The sequence below is a fragment of the Drosophila simulans genome, chromosome 3R, assembly GCF_016746395.2.
Source record: "Drosophila simulans strain w501 chromosome 3R, Prin_Dsim_3.1, whole genome shotgun sequence".
In the NCBI taxonomy this organism is placed as follows: Eukaryota; Metazoa; Arthropoda; class Insecta; order Diptera; family Drosophilidae; genus Drosophila; species Drosophila simulans.
The window spans coordinates 14651606-14669390 of NC_052523.2; the positions used below are offsets into that span (position 1 = coordinate 14651606).

At 48.8% G+C, this 17785-nt stretch overlaps 1 protein-coding gene across 1 annotated transcript; it reads left to right on the forward strand.

Moving 5' to 3' along the window:
- Positions 1-1969: 1969 nt before the first annotated feature.
- Positions 1970-2752, forward strand: LOC123327309. The gene has a single exon (XM_044923411.1). The coding sequence runs from the start codon at positions 1970-1972 to the stop codon at positions 2750-2752; it is 783 nt and encodes a 260-aa protein (XP_044779346.1).
- The last annotated feature ends 15033 nt before the right edge of the window (positions 2753-17785 follow it).

Sequence of the window (17785 nt, forward strand, 5' to 3'; positions counted from 1 at the left end):
CCACGTTGTTCTTGGTTTTGTTGCCGGCAGACGCTTTTAGCATTTCCATGCACACACCCCGGCTCAGATTATGTTTATTTTGGGTGTCCTTGCCGGAGGCGGGGGGGCAGGGTGTGTGACTGAAAATGAGTTCGAATGGGCACATGCCACGTGGTTGGGGGGAGGGAGTGCTCGATGAGCCATGAGGCGAAAACTTCAAAAAACCGAGAAGAGCTGTGCAGAGCGGTGACGAGACGAAGGACTAGAAGAAAAGCGGAAAAGCAGAGACAGCGACGAGTCCTTGGCCCGCCCCACGTAAATGCCGCAATTTTCTATTCTCGCCCACATACATTTACGATAGGTGGTCGCATGCTCGCATATTCCATATATATATTTCCCATATACGATATGCCAACAGCATTTACATATTTTCCTAACCTATTTGAATGGCGCGCACACATGTGCAGTGAGGTGTGTGTGCTGGTCCGTGTGTGTGCATGTGTGCGTTTGTGTGAGCCACTGTTCATTATTTTAATTTTCTATCGCATAGATAATTGAAAGTGCCGGCAACATGTTGCCAACTTACTTAAATGTTGCAGGCACTTTCTCCCTCAACGGTGAAAGGACTCTCCTGCTCTTAGCGCGCTCTCTTAGCCAGCTCTCTCGCGATATGTCGCTCTTTGGGCCAAGCCAAGTCACTGGGCCAACAGGGAACTTTGTCACCGAGTCACCGAGTCAGTGGGTCACCCAAAAACAGGCGAAGATGTTGTTGTCTGATGATGATGGCTTTCGGTGGTGCGGCGCTGGCTTAGCCCGGCTCATTGAAACTTTGTAGGCATAGAAAATATGGCGAGTTAATTAGCTCGAGCCACGTAAATTGCTTACAAATTGCCGAGTTGATACACGGCAACAAAAGGCATAAAGCGGCCCAGTATAGTCGCAGTCAGTCGCTTGGCTGGTTGACTTCTCTCGGTTGCCTTGACTGCCGGCTTTTGGCCACGTTAAATGCGTCGTCTGCATAATTGGCTAATGTGAGGCACACACACACGCAGAAAGTTGCGCGCGCGCGAAGTACATTGAATTGGCGCTCGTGGGAAATCTCGAAATTTCCCGGGTCGCGCCGGCCCGAAAGTGACAGGTGCGGCTGTCCCCAACGCACGAAGGTTGGGCCGTACTCACCAGCAGTAGGCACAGCTCCAAGGGTCCAGGGATCGCCCGCCGACGACGATCTTCAGGGCCATGGGGCAGGACAGGGTGAGAGTAGGAACCAACTTTCTCTTCACTTTTTTCTCTTCCTTCCGTGTTGTCGTGGAGGCTGACAAGTGCCAGTCACGTCAGCTGATCACGCAGTCAGCTGGGATAACAGTGCTGGTAAACGGCAAAAGCTCCCAGGTCTGGCAGCGCTGGTCGGCTGCACGAGCCCCCTGGCATAGGTGGCGCTTTCTACCCAGTGCACTCACTGACGAAAGTTGGCAGCTACGGAAGCCGCCAAACGATCTGTTCTCCGGGCGTAGCATACATATATGGGCGGCCAACGGTTATCCTTGGCAACATCCCATGGAATCCCGGAGACAGACCCATGATTCGAGCAGGAGAGGCAGAAGATTAGTGTTAAAAGTCAAGGAGCAGACCAATAGCCAACCCCCCCCGCGCAGGCGGCACACTTTAAAATCGGGGCTCTGGCGACCGAGCTGGAGCGGTATATCTCCCACCGCAGCAACCTTTTTTTGCCCTGCTCACAACACCACCCCCCCCACCCCCACCCAAAGCCCACGGCGCGTCTGACCCAAATTGGGCGGCTACGTGGCCTGTGCCTGTACTCTTGGCAGCCGGGCATCAGCACATCTAAAACCCATTCTGCGTCTGTGCCAAGTTGGCCGGCAGAATGGTCTGCGTCTGCGCCGCATCGGCCGGCAGTGAACCTAAAACCTGGCGAGAGGTATAAAGCCGCAAACCTGGCAGTAGGAATAAAATGCAACAAAAGATCAGAATGTCTGGAAAAAACAATATTACTCCAGGTGGCAGCCACATATGTGGAAATCCACCCTCGGCTAATCCCGAGGCTAGGGCACGGATTCTGGAGGCCCTACCCAACATTCCCCCCATCCCCGCCCCGACGGCGGCACACTTGGCCGTCGGAACAAGCAATGCAACAAGTGCAAGCAAAGAAGAGGAGAGCTTGGCGTTTGGAAAAAGGTCAAAGGTTTTAAGGACCCCACCCCAAAACCCGAGCGATGGCACCCCCAAGAGACCATTGGAGGCAACATCACCCCCTACCAGAGCTCAACTAGCAAAGCGGGTCAAGACCCCCCAGCTAGAAATCGAGGAGATGGGAGAAATCCTGGACGACCTTCTGACGAAGGTCAACCTCAACGGGGTGAGGAGCATTAATCTGGCAATGAAGAACTCATTCGCCAGATTGAAGGAGCTCCAATTAAAGCTGCGCACTAGGCTGCCGGAGGCGGAGAAAACGAAGGTCGGACGTACGGCAAAAGCAGATGCTAGCCAACAGACCACCCCTAAGCTCCCATCCGGCCTCGAAGAACCGTGCATCGTTAAGGGCAGCCCTAAGCCAAAGGATCGCACGGCGCTGTCTGCGAAGAGAGCCCAGCGACCCGACCACCAGAAGGCTGCGGGACCCAAGCGCCTACCAAGGGCTCCGCCCCAAGCCACTGTAGCGGGAAAGAAGTCGCAACCAAACTTGCAGCAACCGCCCGGACCGCGCAAGAAGAGACCGCCGAGGGAGAGACCAGATGCGTCCCAGCCTACCTAGTCAGGATCATACGCAGCTATTTTTCTGATCGGGTCTTACTGTGCGAGTCGTCGGAAGGCGTCTTCAGGCACCAGGTCACCGGTGGAGTCCCACAAGGCTCGGTCCTCGGCCCGCTTCTGTGGAACACCATGTACGACGGGATACTTCGTCTACCGCTGGTCGGGAGGAGCGAGATCGTAGGCTTCGCGGACGACGTGGCCTTGCTCGTTGTTGACAAGTATCCCGGCAAGGCCGAAGAAAGCTGCAACCAAAACATCAGGGCCATCGAACATTGGCTCAGTTCAATGGGGCTTGAGCTGGCGCCGGAGAAGACTGAGGCTGTCCTGATTAGCTCAAGGAAAGCGGTGGAGACGGCCACCGTCGAAGTAGGCTGTACCAAGGTGTCCTCCTCTCGGGCAATCAAGTATCTGGGAGTCATGATAGACACCAGGCTTTCGTTCCGGGAACACCTTGCCTACGCTAACTCTAAAGCAGCAGGAGTAAATCGGGCGCTTTCAAACATAATGTTGAACTCCCGAGGCCCAAAACAGGCGAGCAGAAGGCTACTGACGAGCGTCACCCGAGCGACCATGCTATATGCCGCCCCGGTGTGGGCAAAAGCGCTTGGTACCGAAAGCTACGCCCAGGGCCTAAATGCTACCCACAGACTTTCGGCCTTACGTGTCTGCTGCGCCTTCAGAACAGTGTCCAACGCGGCGGCTCTGGTAATCGCAGGGATACCGCCTCTGGACCTGTTAGCGAAGGAAAACGAAGTGGTCTTCAACCAAACCCACGGTCGAAGACTCTCCCCCGGCGTCAAGAAGGCAATTCGAGCTGAAGCAAGGCAGCACACCCTGGAGTCATGGCAGCACAGGTGGACCAACGAGCCCAAGGGTCGCTGGACGCAGCAGCTGATACCCAACCTCAAGCCGTGGCTAGAGCGGAAGCACGGCGACATTACGTTCCACCTAACGCAGCTGATCAGCGGGCACGGTTGCTTTCGCAGCTACCTGATGCGCTTTGGACACGAGGATGCGGATGACTGTCCATGGTGTGGAGGTGGTCGGAGCGAAACAGCTGAGCACGTTCTCTTCTCGTGCGTTAAATACACTAGGGAACGGAGCTCCCTGGAAACCGTACTTGGCGGCAGACTGAATGCGGACAACCTAGTCCCATTCATGCTGCAGGGGGAGGCGGAATGGCAAGCGGTCAACAGCTTCGCCGCAGCGATAACCACCGAGCTCAGAAGAGCCGAGAGAGCCAGGAGGGTCCACGAGTGAGCAAACCCTGATCGTCCTCGCGAAGCAATGCTTCACGGCCATACCGCGGGGAGTCCTGGATTTGCCCTCTTAAATGTTATTATGTTGTATAGTATATAGTTTAGAATAAGGACTCAATAAACGAATTAAAAAAAAAAAAAAAAAAAATGCTGGCACACATCACATATACACATGCACAGAAAAAAACACGCTGGTTTTTTAATTGGGAAATAGGAAAAGAGTCAGATAGGGGTAATTCTATATCGACCGCACTTGAACCACAGAGAATGTGTGAAACATTGCTGGAAAGCCATAAATAAATGTATAGATATAATAGCCCGGACTGATTTAATTAAAATGGAGAACTGATTTAATTAGAATAGAGGGTAATCGATATGTTAAGTGTTGGCTTTTGTTCAACATTTGAAGGCAAAGTAATATTGATAAGTGAAATATATTATGCAAAAGGGTTTGATTCGATTGATTAATATTAAAGAAGCATATGCTTTCTTTTCTATGCCGAATAAAGGCAATAAAGAGATATTTATCTTACTACAGAAACAAACGCTTTGTTTTAATTAAGTTTTTCGCTCCGTGCATTGTTGCCATGCCGAACTCAGTGTTTGTGTACTGCTAATTTTTGTTACAGTTCACAGTTGACAGGCTCCAGTTCTCCGACTTTTGCTAAGGATATGGCTTTGGCTTTGGCCGAGCGAAAACGATAACAATAACAAGAACCGCAGCAAAGGGGAAGACCAAACAAAGCGCATGTAAATCACGCATACGCAACGTTTAACCTGCACCGAACGGCAACAATAACAATGGCATCCGAGCGGCAGCGGGATGGAGTGATAGGAGGAGGACAGGGCGGACAGGGTGGAAGGGTTTGGTTGAGATGACATGGCGGCCTGAGCTGAAGTAGAGCATTTGACGCATAATTCCGAAGCACATCCGTGGTGAACGAACGAGCGGAGCAGGTGACGAGATGCCTCCACTGGAGATGAGTTAAGTCGACTGGCTGGGAAAACAAAGCCAGGGCTGCAAATTCACAGCAAACAATGCATCCAGGAGGTACACCGATTCCTGAAAACTTGGCCACAAAAGGAGTAGACGATGTGGAAATGGAAGCTTTTCCTTGGCCAGAACAAGAATGACCAAAACGGATAATCGATCTGGGCTCGAATGAAAGACTTTGCCCGAGGCATTCAGCTACATTAGAAGATTGAGGTTGCTTCCTTTATGCGGATTAATGTCCAAATATTTCAGTAATAGCATGACATGGCTGCGAATCCGAGGTTAAAGGGTGATTCATACCTAAACATGTAATAATTATTAAATAGTAAGGTTACGCCCTTTCCTTTTCTATAACTTATAGAATGAAAGCACAGCTTGTCATTTACTAACCTTCGTCGTTACTTTCATTCATAAAATGATTCACTTCATTAAAATTACGAAATCATAGCACACTTTCAGGAGCTTCCATGGCATCCACCTTGCAGGGGCGATATTCAGAAGGCCCAAGAATAAATAGAATTCCATCCCTGAGGATGCTGATCCTTTTATTTTATGGGGGACTGCACTTTTGCCCGCCTTGGCCCATACAAATTTCATACATTTCTTTTGAGATTGCTCCTGTCGTCCCCATTAACCGCCAAGTGCGCGCAATTACATGGAGGCTGTGGGGCTGTTGGGCGGTTCCTAGTGGGTGGCATGGCCCCACTTGGCTATAAGCGAAAACCCCCACCCCTACGCCCTTTAGCGTGGCCCGCTTTACAGCTGATTTGCATTTTCGGCTGCGCTGCAGGGGGGCGTGGAAAAGGACACAAAGGCAGCGAACAGAAGCTTGGCTTCGGCGTTGCCAGGATGCCAGCTTTTCCTCTTCACGTGCTAGCAGTGGGGCACTTGTGGCATCCGTCTGGGATTCCACAGGAGCACCATGCCCAGCCCAGCCCAGCCAAGCCCACCCACTGCCACCAGGACGAAGAATCAACCATTGCTGCTCCACAGAAGCTGTCACATTTCCTTTATGCCTGAACCGTCTGCTGAGTGTTTCGCTTAATGCAGGTAAACGAGTTTTTTATGTTGCCCTTCTGCGGGATGCCCACTTAATGAGACGACGGCAGCGGGATCGGGAGCAGCAAGTGCAGTTTATTGTATTGCCATTGGCAAGGACCTTCAATTGTCCAGCGCTGGGCCATAAATCAGGCTGTGTGCGGCATTAAAATTAACCAGCTAGCAGGCCAATAAACATTATCTGCAGCCAGAATGGATGATGGGATGCTGTGCTGGCCGTGCTGCCTGGGAAGCCGGATGATGGCGGATAGTGAAGACCAAGTACCGGGATGCTGGCCAAGACGGCAATGACAGCCCAGTGATGGATTGAGCCCACGTTTGTCCCTCGAAGAGCGGCAAAGCTGTGTGGAGCAGCCAAAGACGGATGTTGATGGTGAAACTGGGGGCTGGCGATGGCGATGGCGTTGCTGATGCTGCGATGCTGATGTTGATGGTCATGTGTGGACGCCACATATACACCTTCTCGGCAGCTCCTTGCTGCTTGTTGTTTTTCTTTTTTCGTCAGCAAAATCCTTTTGGATGCAGCTACCATAACTCATCGCACCGAAAAACACTCGAGTCCCGGGGTCAGAGCGATAAAAACTATCATTTGCCAAAAGGTGAAGTGAGATGGACCGGGACGACGCAGGATGTCAGTACCGAGATGTGAGAGAGGCTGCGGATGAGGATGAGGATGCGGCTGGGGATTGGGAATGGGAATGGGTATGAGGATTCGGCCTTTGCCAAATGCCTTTTCACACGTTTTTATCGCGCTGCGACCTGAGACCATTTGTTTGCTGTTCGGAGGCGCCTGATGGCTAGATGACTAGATGACTTGCTAACTGCAAGAACGCCGAGGACTCCAAGGACTCCAAGGACCCTCTACCATGGCGATGACGCCATCGATGCCCCGGCCACCCGCCCACGCGGGCACTTGTCACTCTGTCTGTCAACTCTATTTGAATACGCTGCTCCTAGGCGAAAACTCTTTGCATATGTTTTTGCCCATTTGTTTATTGTTTAGCCCGCTGGGCGGGAGGATGTGGCTGCGGATGGGGGGGGACCTTTCGGGTCGAGGGTTCTGGGTGCAGGGCAAAGGACCCTCGGGATGCCGACGCTGTGGCGCAAATTATTCATGAAGCGAATGAGCTCAACAAATCTGAGCCCCGCCCTCGAGTGGCAGCCGCAGCCAAGTGGCCTAATACATATTTTTGGGGCCCACTCAGAGTGGCGTAGTTCGAGCATATTTTACATATTTCAACTGCTCGTTGTCTGCGGCCTCTGAGCCGGTTAAATCGTATTAACTTTTACCGCCATCGCTGTAGCTATAGCTCCAATTGACTGTCTGCCCCCGATTTGTGCCTCGCGTCTCCTTCAACCCAAAAGGCACAATGTCGCCAACCAACTAAGTATATTAAAAATATATTGAGCCGCTTACTCGTACAATGCCAGCACACTAAGCCGGAGTCTATTCCAATTTTAGCTTGGCAGGCAGTCAAAAAAATGGCACAGAGGTGGGGAAATGCATTCACATGTGGCATGCAACATTGGCAGCGCTTGCAGCCCATTTCATTTAACCGGCTCTACGCTTCAAAAAATATTGTTAGCTTAGGGATTTGGGCCGATTGTGTTGTGGCTTAAAAAACTTGATTTTATAAGCCTCTTAAACGTTTATCAAATAAACACGTTTTGTATTAATTATATTGAACATATGCATCTAAGCAATTTACTCAAAATCGAATAATGGCTCTTCAAAGTGATTTAGACCAATTAATTGCACAAATTAATTTGGTTTAGAACAACAGCGTATTTATAATTAATGTCAGAATTTTCAACGGTAGCACAATTAAGCTTATGTATATGTACATTTTTCATAAACCGGTGCAACAAACTAGTTCGTGGCAAATTTGCCAATTAAAAATTAATTTTTTCGGCTTTTTTTTGCAGAGTGCAGGGAGTGAACTTCGTGCCCCTGGAAACATTCCTTTTGCTGACTGCGCCCAAAATGTTTATGGCAATCGTGGACCCAGTCGCAGTCTCAGTTTCGGGGTTTGCAACCATTCTGCAGTCGGTGGCCCTTTTGGGGGTGGGGCCAGCACATGCATGTAAGTAGGTTTAAACTGCAATTTATCTAACACAAGGGGACCGGGCCAAGAGCCGCCCGCACTCCGCTTTCCGGAAAAGTGCCAGTGGAAGTGGCATACGGATCAGCATAAGTCGCACACCATTTGCCTTCGGCTTGAGTGTGCGGGTGTGCTGGTGTGAAATGGATTCGGAGGGCAGGAAAAAGTTTGCATGTGTACATCTGTGCCTCCAGTGGGTTGGCTACATTGGTAAGATGTGAATGTGTGGTGCGGTGGCGGCTTCGAATCTATTATTTATGCTGGGACATATGTGTTATGGCATCGCTTCCATCAATAGAACTAATTGTTGTTGGTCGGGCTGTTTGTTATAAATGCCAAGCATGTGTGTGTGTGTGTGTGTTTACTGCAAGACAGGTCCTTGAAAGGAAGGACACTGGGGGAGGAAGAATGAGCGACAAAATGCCATGAATGCATGAATTAGGCTATCATCTTGTATTGATTTTATGTGAGCACACACACACATTGCATTTTCCATACCATACCAAAGGCACTCTGGCAGAGATTAAAGCTCCTGGCAATGGGAAAATCCCCTTGACATCCTCTTGAATGGAAAACAAGATGGCTGCTACTGATTGGCTAAATCGATATGTTGGCGACACTCGAATGGGCGAGTTGCAGTTGCACCAGCAGTTGGACTCGTGATTACTTTGACATCCCTTGAAGGCAGCTAATACTTGCCGGCGTTCAAAGGAGAAAAGTAATTTCGCACTTTTGAAATTGAAAACCAGCTGCCAGTCGATCTATTACCAGTTTTCGTCAACTGGCGAATTAAAGATTCCCAAACTACGTGAGAACATTGGTTAGCAAACCACACCGTACTTAGTGATTCAATTGCACTTTGGCGCTTCGAGTGCTTGAGGTTCAGTGAGCCGCCTCGGATGTCCCGGGAGCATTAGACCCCACTCAATGGTCACTGATGCCCACTGTCTAACCTAACCCCCCTCTCCCCCTGGGGCGTTGGTCATTGTAAACAGAGCTCCGTGCCCCGACCACCTGGCCAATTGGGCCGTGCCGCCCAAGAGGCACAAACATGCGTAAATTAATTTAATGTGCCTTATAAATATGTAAGCTGGTCCCAGCTCAATAAATTCTTTTTTGCCGCTGTTTGTTTTTTGCCTTCTGCCAGGACTTGGGGTCCAGGCCAGGACCACGTGGCCGCCGGCTCCAATCCTAGTTGCTGTTCCGCCCCCGCGGCTGTTGTTGTTGTTGTTCTTCTTCTTGCCTTCCGACAAAGTTTGCTTTAGAATTTTTGAGCCCCAACTAATTGCTGCAAATTACGAATGATAATAGCCACAACACACGCTCAAGGTTAGATGCCATGCCGGCAATTTATTTCGTTCTCAACGAGCCTCGAGCGTTTGCCCAGAGCTTCAGTGGGTGGGAAGTTGGGTCGTTCAGTGGGTGGTTCAGTGGCTGAAGTGGGCGGTTGAGCAAGGAGTGCCGGACCCACGGCTGCGTAAGAATTATTGGCTATTTATCAAGCGACGCATTGGTGCCTCTCCTGACCACCTCCAACCGCGCCACGCCTCCCTTTGCCAGTTAACCTTCTTTGAGTACTGAGCGTTGACTTTCCTAATTAAATATGCATGTATGTACGGCTGTGTTTACAGTGTGTGCCGGCCCGTCAGTGTGTATGTGTGTGTGTGTGTGTGTGAGCCAACTGATTGCGATGCCGGCCAAAGTTGCCATTAAAGGCGCGTTAATTGCGCTCGATTAATGGCAGCAGGTTAAACGTTAAGTGAAATTAAACAGGCGCCAGGGAGTCCGACGTGTTTTGTATACTTTTCATACCCGTTACGAGCTGTGTCCATGGGTATATGCTATATATGGACATTCATAATGGCATGTATGTAACTGGCAGCCACATTAACATAATATATTACGGATATGAATAAAACAATTGTGTTTTACATTTCCAATAGCAAAATTTTGGTAATTGAAGTGCTCGATAGTTGGCATGCCAATGTATATTCATTACAATGAACAAACTAAAACTGAATGATTGCTCACTCGAATGCTTCTAATGAGGATATTACGTGCATTTTTATAAAATTTCTATAACAAGTTCATTCAAAGCATTAAGACAATAATAATACTAATATTGCATTGAAGTAGGTATTTCCAAGTCGCAAAGCACTTCTCTCTGACTGGTTCAGCTTTTAATGCTCCTTCTTCGCTCCAATAAATCCTGGCCAAGGGAGAGTCTGGGCCAGAAAGAGAGCTTTGGCTTTAGTCAGCTTGGCCAGGAGGGATGGTGAATTTATTTGGCTAATTAAAATATGCTGCATGCTAATGGAGCATTGTCTGCGGCAGTCGGCAGCAGCCAGCAGGAGCAATAAGGCAATAAGGATCCGGAACAGGACGTGGAGCAGGACCACAGGCCCGCATGGCAAGTACACGTACACCTACAGTAGAGCAAAGCACAGCGAAGCACAGCACTGCGCAGCGCAGTACAGTGAAGCTAACGAGCCGGAAATGCTGTACATTCCATTCTCAGACACAGGAGAGCCACAGAGCGGAATGCAGCCAAGCAACTGATGATAAAACCGATTAAAGCCGGCTAAATGCAGCTGCCATAATGAGTTATTATGCAAGGTGCCGCGGGTGGGGCATTAAGATAGATTCTAATGAAATCATAACTCAGACGCCAAGTGTTCTCAACGAGCGTCTGCGGAGGAGCAGCTCATCAATGAGCTCTTAGCACGATAATGGAATAGCAAGTCAGCCAGCCAGCTAGCCAGGCAAGTTTCGTTTGTAATCAGTTCAACAAACTTGTTCAACCCCAGAAACTCGGGATACTGTGCAACTCCGGGCATGGTAAGTGTTCTGGCCATGGCCAGGGATAACCACTAACGCAGAGCCCCACTAATTCATTAATTACGAAATCACTTCGAGCGAGCTTCCGATCGGAGTTGCCCTGGCCCCACTAAATAGGGGAGTAATGGAGGGCAGTATTTGGATGAGCATGAGGATGAGTGCTGGATGGGGTATAGGGACATAGGGGCTGGGGGCCAAGCCATCAGCAACTTCAATTAAGTTAAGTCAGTTTCCTCATTTCGAGACGGCGCTTCCCCTCAAAACGGCTGTCGTTTGTTTCAGCTTTGGCAAAGCTTTTTACATCATTAGCATTTCAGTCTGCGACTCAGTGACAGTCTTCTTGTACTCCGAAGCTGACTTCGATCCAGCCGGCAAGCCAGCCAGCCATCTTCAGTGCCTGGCGCAAATTCGCAAATTTTCCCATCATTAGCATTCAGGGCAAATGAAACAAATACACTTAGGGGGGGTGGATGGCACTTGCCACGCCCACCCTCAGGCTGTTATATCAACCGAGAGTTGTTCCAAAGTTAACACAATATTTTTATTCATCCTAAGCACTGCCAGGCGTTCCAAGTTGCTGCATAGGATTCAAGCTCACCCAGACAAACACTGGCGCACACATAAGCCTTAATACGTTCACACAAGTTCAATTAGTGGCAGTGGCAGTGGCAGAGACAGAGGCGAAAACCAAGTCCCCATCCTGTTTGCTCTGGATCTCCGGATACTCTGGATTCTCTGGATTTCCCCCGCCCCACAAAATCGTATCTGTATCTTGATTTTATTATGCTTGCGCACTTCTAGTGTCGGCCAAAACGGACTGAGCCAGAGCAAATGGAAGGGGATCCTTCGAGAAACCGCACAGGACATCAAATAGAAATAGCCAGTGGGCATCGAAACAAACACATAGACAGACACACAGAGACACACAGGCAAACAGAAGGACCTCCCGGCAGGCAGCTAATCAGAAATGTTTTACTTACAAATCCTTTGGTATGCGAACTACGTATCTTATTTTGCGTCTCGCACAATTTACGATATAGACTCCCGTCTGGCCCCCGCGCTTCATATTGGTTTGCCATTTAATGGGGCACAAAGTCGTGGGGAATTGCTGTTTAGCATTTGCTGTGATTTCGGCACGGCCGGAAAGTTTTTCCGCCTCAGCTGCGAAACTTTTAATACCTTTTGTCAATTGATTCGGCGTGCGAAAATCCCTCTTCCGGTTTGGGTTTTTTCCTTGTCGAGGCTGACGGAACTAATTGTTCTGGGAATTGGATTCAAATCCGGCCGATTGATAGGGATTTGGCCAGGTCAAGGGTTCGAAAGGTTGAGATTCGATTGCGTTTCTAAGGTTCGTCCCCACTTTTGGGTTTAGCATTTATCGGGGCAATCAGCTGGATTTTTATTGTTTTATTTATGGCCAGCATTCGCTTTATATATTTAATTAGTGTTACACAAGACTTGCGCCCCTTCGTTGGGATTTGTCACGTATGCGTTGTCAGACGGCTTTGCGCTGCTTATGTAATAAGCCATAAAAAGTTAATAACAATGACATTGCCAACAAAAGCAACGACCAAACTGATATGGCCAACAATGGACTCGCCATGGCCGAGCTAAAGGGGGCGGGAGTAGTGCTCGTTTAGCTTCGATTCGGTTATGGTTAAACGTGCAGGATTTATACGCACCATCCGCCCCGTTGGCCCAGTTGGCTAACGAAGCTCGTTTGCCAGCGGCTGCGGCTGCTGCTGATGCTGCTCTGCCTCTGCAGCCGTTTCCTCAATTCTTCCACGGCCACATCACGCATACGCCCGGTAGGCGTTGATGAACTGACAATTTGTGTCAACTGCCGCTGCCGCAGCCGCAGAGCAAAGGGCATACGAATGCCCACGCCCACGGCCCCCCTCGTAATCCCTGGCAACGCCCTCAAATAAATGTATTTTCGAACACAAACACCATTATTCGTTCGTTCCGAGAGGGATTCCATGCGGATGCGGGTTTCTGGCTGCTCGATTTTGTATGGTGAATTCTGGATGCCGGGATGTCTGGATGCCTTGGTGCCCGGATGGATGAAAGCCCGTTTCGCCCAGCAGATGGACGAGGAAACTGTCCTTCCGCGGGAGTGGGAATAATAAAAATTATTCGTTTCATGTTGCGCCTGGCCAAGGGGCAAAATATTTCAGCACCAGGACGAATGTGTGGCATATGCCACCAGCTTGGTCGTGGCCCCACCGCCATGAATGCGTGTGTGCGAACATCTCGACAGATCGGCACGGGAATTATTAACTTGTAATGTGCTCTGCATAGCGTTTTTAATAAAAGCTCGGCCAAACAGGACGTGACCGGGCGAGGCATCCATATATCCATCCACATATCCACATCCATGACAGGCTCGCGGGACTTCTTCCGTGGAGCAACCTGATGACGAAGACACCACGTGTGCGAGCCGCAGGGCAGCCCAGCGCCAACTTATACATTTGTGTGTCGTCGATGAAGTGATGGAATAAAATTTTTTGTTTTGCATTGATTGCCTCGTCCGGTTAAGGGGAAAATCGCACGAATTGGGACAGAAGGACATGATTCCAGGATAAGGACACGCAGAGAAACGGGAGACACTAGAGTAAGTGAATGAATACAAATGAAAAAGTAATTTCTAAAATTAGTGATTTAGTATTGAGAAAGTAAGCAGGAAGATTTACTGAAAATATAAACCTAAGAAAGTTTTCATAACCAATTACAATGTTTAAAATATACACATAGTATATGAAATACCAACCCTGTTAATTAGACGTTTATTTCTAATATTCCTAACAATTTTACAAATTTATATATTAGGCCATACAACTGCTTATGAAAATGTATTCATATCAAATAATTTTCTGCTTATTTTCGCCCAGCATGCGCAGCAATATGGGTCCAGAAAGTAGTTGGCTGCGATTGAGCAAACGAGCGCCGGGGGAATCAGTACGCGTCCAGGGCAAAGGACATGCGACAGGATACACACGTAAACGCTTAAAGTTGAAGCTGAACAAACAGATTTTTTTCCAACGCAGCTGTGAGGTCCTTCCCCTTGGCCCTCGACCTCGAAAAGGACAACGTGGCTTAATGCGGCGTCATGGCACCAACCGAGAAACTTTATTAATTAAACTTGGCCATTTTTTATGCAGGACCACGCACCCGCAGGCCATCCTTGTACAGTCCTGCCAGCTCAAAGCCGGGCCCAGTGACAACTATCCAGGCCCATGAAAAACAATGACGAGAGATGCGACTAAATGATAGAGTTCGAGCTACCCCCGGCCATGCGGCCACAGGGTTAAACCCCAGGCTAAATGCTGCCATAACTTGTGCGAACCGAGCCGGATGTCTCGCATGGAGCTGTGGCTTTCGCATCCAGATATGCATCTTCGAATGGAGTGGCAAGAGTTGCCGGGCAGCTGATCATCATCTCGCCGTAACCAGGTGTTCAGTTGCTGCCCGCTGGCTCCCTGGGCGGCACTCTGTGAAATTGGGCCACCGAGACCAGGATTCTGATTTAGCAAATGAGAGATGGCATGCCAGCTGCTCTTTGCTTTTGCCATTTTATCCTGCTTTGGTTCTGGTTGTTCTACTTTCTGCGTGTCTCGCGGCTCGTCTTTTGCTGCGGATGCATCAACTGCGGCCTGGCCAACCCGCTAAGATGCCTCCAAGAACAGCGAGTCACTGGCAACCGCAACCGCATTTAGGGCCCACTTCCATCTCATCCGCCTTCCGCCATTCCAGCGCCTATTAGAAAATGCGCTGCACTCGAAGAAAATCGATATCGAAAATGATAAAGACGATTTCTAATGGAAAATCAATAGTAAAGTAAAAAGTATCAGCGAAAGTAACATCTGATGAGTAATTTAATTGATTACTCATATGGTGCAGTAATTAACTTAGCTCATTACAAGTTAAATGCAATGTTTCATTAGAAGCAGAAACTGCATTTGCGAGAATCTGTGCCATTTTCGCTATCCTGCTGCAATTTCTAGCACTTGAAGAACGTTTTAGTTTTGAGTGTGCGGAGTGCGACCTGCCGCAACCCACTTGGCAAACGGCGACCCCAGGACCAAAAAACCATTGTGCGCTCCTCCAAGCTTTGTTTGCCCCTTCTGGAGTCCCTTCGGGGCAGACCCTCCTCCTCCTTCAGCTGCTCCTGCTTCTTGTTTTCCGCCAGCTCCTCCTGCTCCTAGTGCTCTGTCCTTTTGTTGGCGAGTAACTAAGAGGCAGCTGCTGGCCCCTTCAGCTGCCGCCGCGGCCATGCCACTGCTGCAGCTGCAGCTTTTTGCATGAGTGCATTGTTGTCGCCACAGCTCAGTCGCGCCGCTGCCGCCGCTCTGTCGCTCCGCTGCTGCTGCTGCAGTGCGATGCTTTTAATTACAAAAGTTACGTATACGTCCTGTGCACCGCGTCCTTCGGCGCTGTCGTTTGTCTGCAGGTGTTGCAGCTGCGACTGGCATGCCACTGCCAATGGACTGCGACTCTGACTTGGCCAAAAGCTGCCGTGCTGCCCACGGAGGCGTGGTGGTGTGGGGGGGGGGGTGGTGCGTGGCACCTGTGTCAGGGCAACGCTTCAAGTCGTCGGTTCCGTTCGAGAACGTTAATTACCGTTGCAGGTGAGGTTCCAGGGGCGCCAGAGGTTCCCAACCGGGTTCAGATGGAATGGCGAGGGCGATGCGGATGGCGATGGTGATAGTGATGGCGACACTATAGACGTGGCTGCAGGATGCCGGGTGGCAGATAATGGCAAGCAGGAAGCGTGGCCAAAAATGTGGCAACCCAGCGGCGCTTCAAGCCGCATATAACTGTATAACTGTATAATTAGTGCCATTTTCTGAATGCGAAATAACCGAATGAGAGGTCCATATATATGTATGTATGTGTGTGTATGTTGTTGCTGTTGTGTTTGCAGTCGCATTTGTTGCTGGGCAGTTTTATGTGCTTTATGGTCTCAGTTCGGTTGTGTGTGTTTGCTCACCACTTTCCCGGCCATTTCGAGTGCTGTGTGTCCCTGCAAATGAATTCTAATTTTTTGCACAAACTTTAAAGCAGCAGTGCTGCGGCGACAGTGGAGCCAGCCTAAATGCAAACTCAGCCATGACCGCGCAGATTAGTGCAAAGTGGCGAATGGCTCCACTTACAAGCCGCAGTCAGTGAGCAGGATTTTAATCAGAATGACTACACTTGGTTAATGGACCTTGTCCATTCGCCTTAACATTCGGCTTTATGATGGGAAAAAAGTATATATTTATATGCCGCATCCACTTTCATCAAAAAGTGCATTAGCGAGTGGAAGTCTGTGGATATTATTTAAATTTAGGCTTCATTACCCAAAACAAATCATGCATACTAATTGTTCTTCAATTTGGAAATGCACACATTTGCCCAAACGCATTTTATCTACATAAATAAATATTTAAATTCAGCTCAATAGTTTTGTGTACCAGTCAATAAAGATTACTTTGTTTGCGAATATATTTATTTTTTGTTTGGGGGTTTTGAGGTCTCTATTCGTACTTCGATTTTAAACAAATGAGTTCTGCTGTTAAATATTTGAGTACCAATAAAGATTACGACATTTAGGTTTTCATTTTCATTTCACATGCTTCCCAGGGACTTTCCCAAAATGATTTAATCGCCCTTCGTGTCTAATCACGTGTGACTAATACGAATGCGAGCGACTTCTTTGTCGGTGGATAAGTCATTCGTATTCACTGAGAGAAATAGTTGGTACAGCAGGTAGGTAATTTGAGAATCGTCATGGCCGAAGCCGAAAGGTTGCCATTGTTAGTGTTGCACTCTCGTTGGCCTTTTGTGGCTGCGGGGAAGCTTGGCCGCAGTACAAACTTGCGACCTCTTTGCACGCGCATGAGCTGCCTTTGGAGGGCTTTTCATTTAGCTAATCTCCACTGTAGCCGCTCAGTCGACGCTTCTGATTATCCCAGCATTGCCATGCTGCCTCTTCATCCTCTGTTTGTTTTGCTGTGGGCGCTCGACTACACGGCGAAAACTAAAAAATGTAACGCAGTTTCGGAAGCTAATAATTTGTTTAGCTATAGCTATACACTCGCAAAAAGTGCACAATATATATTAAACTGAATTTATATGCTAACTAAATATGTTTTGCCAATAAGCCAAACTTATGAATACCAATTAGGCAGTCCAATCAGATTTATGCCTAATTATAAACAGAACACAACCAAATCCATAGAACTTAACACTCGCATTTAAATGTGTATATGTGACTGTAGTGAGTGGAAATTGGCATTCAACATTCATGGCTCCAGCCCAACTGTTTTGCACTGTGTGTTTGAGTGGGTGGTTTTATGGGTGGTTTTATGGCTGGGCGCGTGGGTGGTTGGCGCGTGGATTGCTTTGGTTTTGGGATCGCTCACTCAGTGGCTCACTCAGCTGTGGGATTCCGTAGTTTGGGCGGGACGAGGCAGAGCGGGTCGGTGTGTACACAATTTTGTTTTATGGTTTTTTAGTTATGAAACTGAAACTGAATTACACATGTAGATGTGTGTAATGGCAAGCATGTTACACCACCACCAGCCCCATAAAGAGCAAAAACATCCGATTTGAGTTGGTGTTGCTATTGCTGTTGCTGCTGCGGTTCACACGAACACCGCTGCTGCCGCTGCTATTGTTGCGGCTGCTGCTGTTGTTTTTCCTTTCCTTTACTTTTTTTTTCTTTTTAATTTTTTGCTGGCATATTTACGCAGCATTTTTTGCATGCTTAAAAACAGGGAAATGGTAGTGTGGAGTGG

Bases quoted from the DNA above. Each gene is read 5' to 3' on its own strand.
- LOC123327309 (XM_044923411.1), top strand. From the start codon at position 1,970: ATGTCTGGAAAAAACAATATTACTCCAGGTGGCAGCCACATATGTGGA.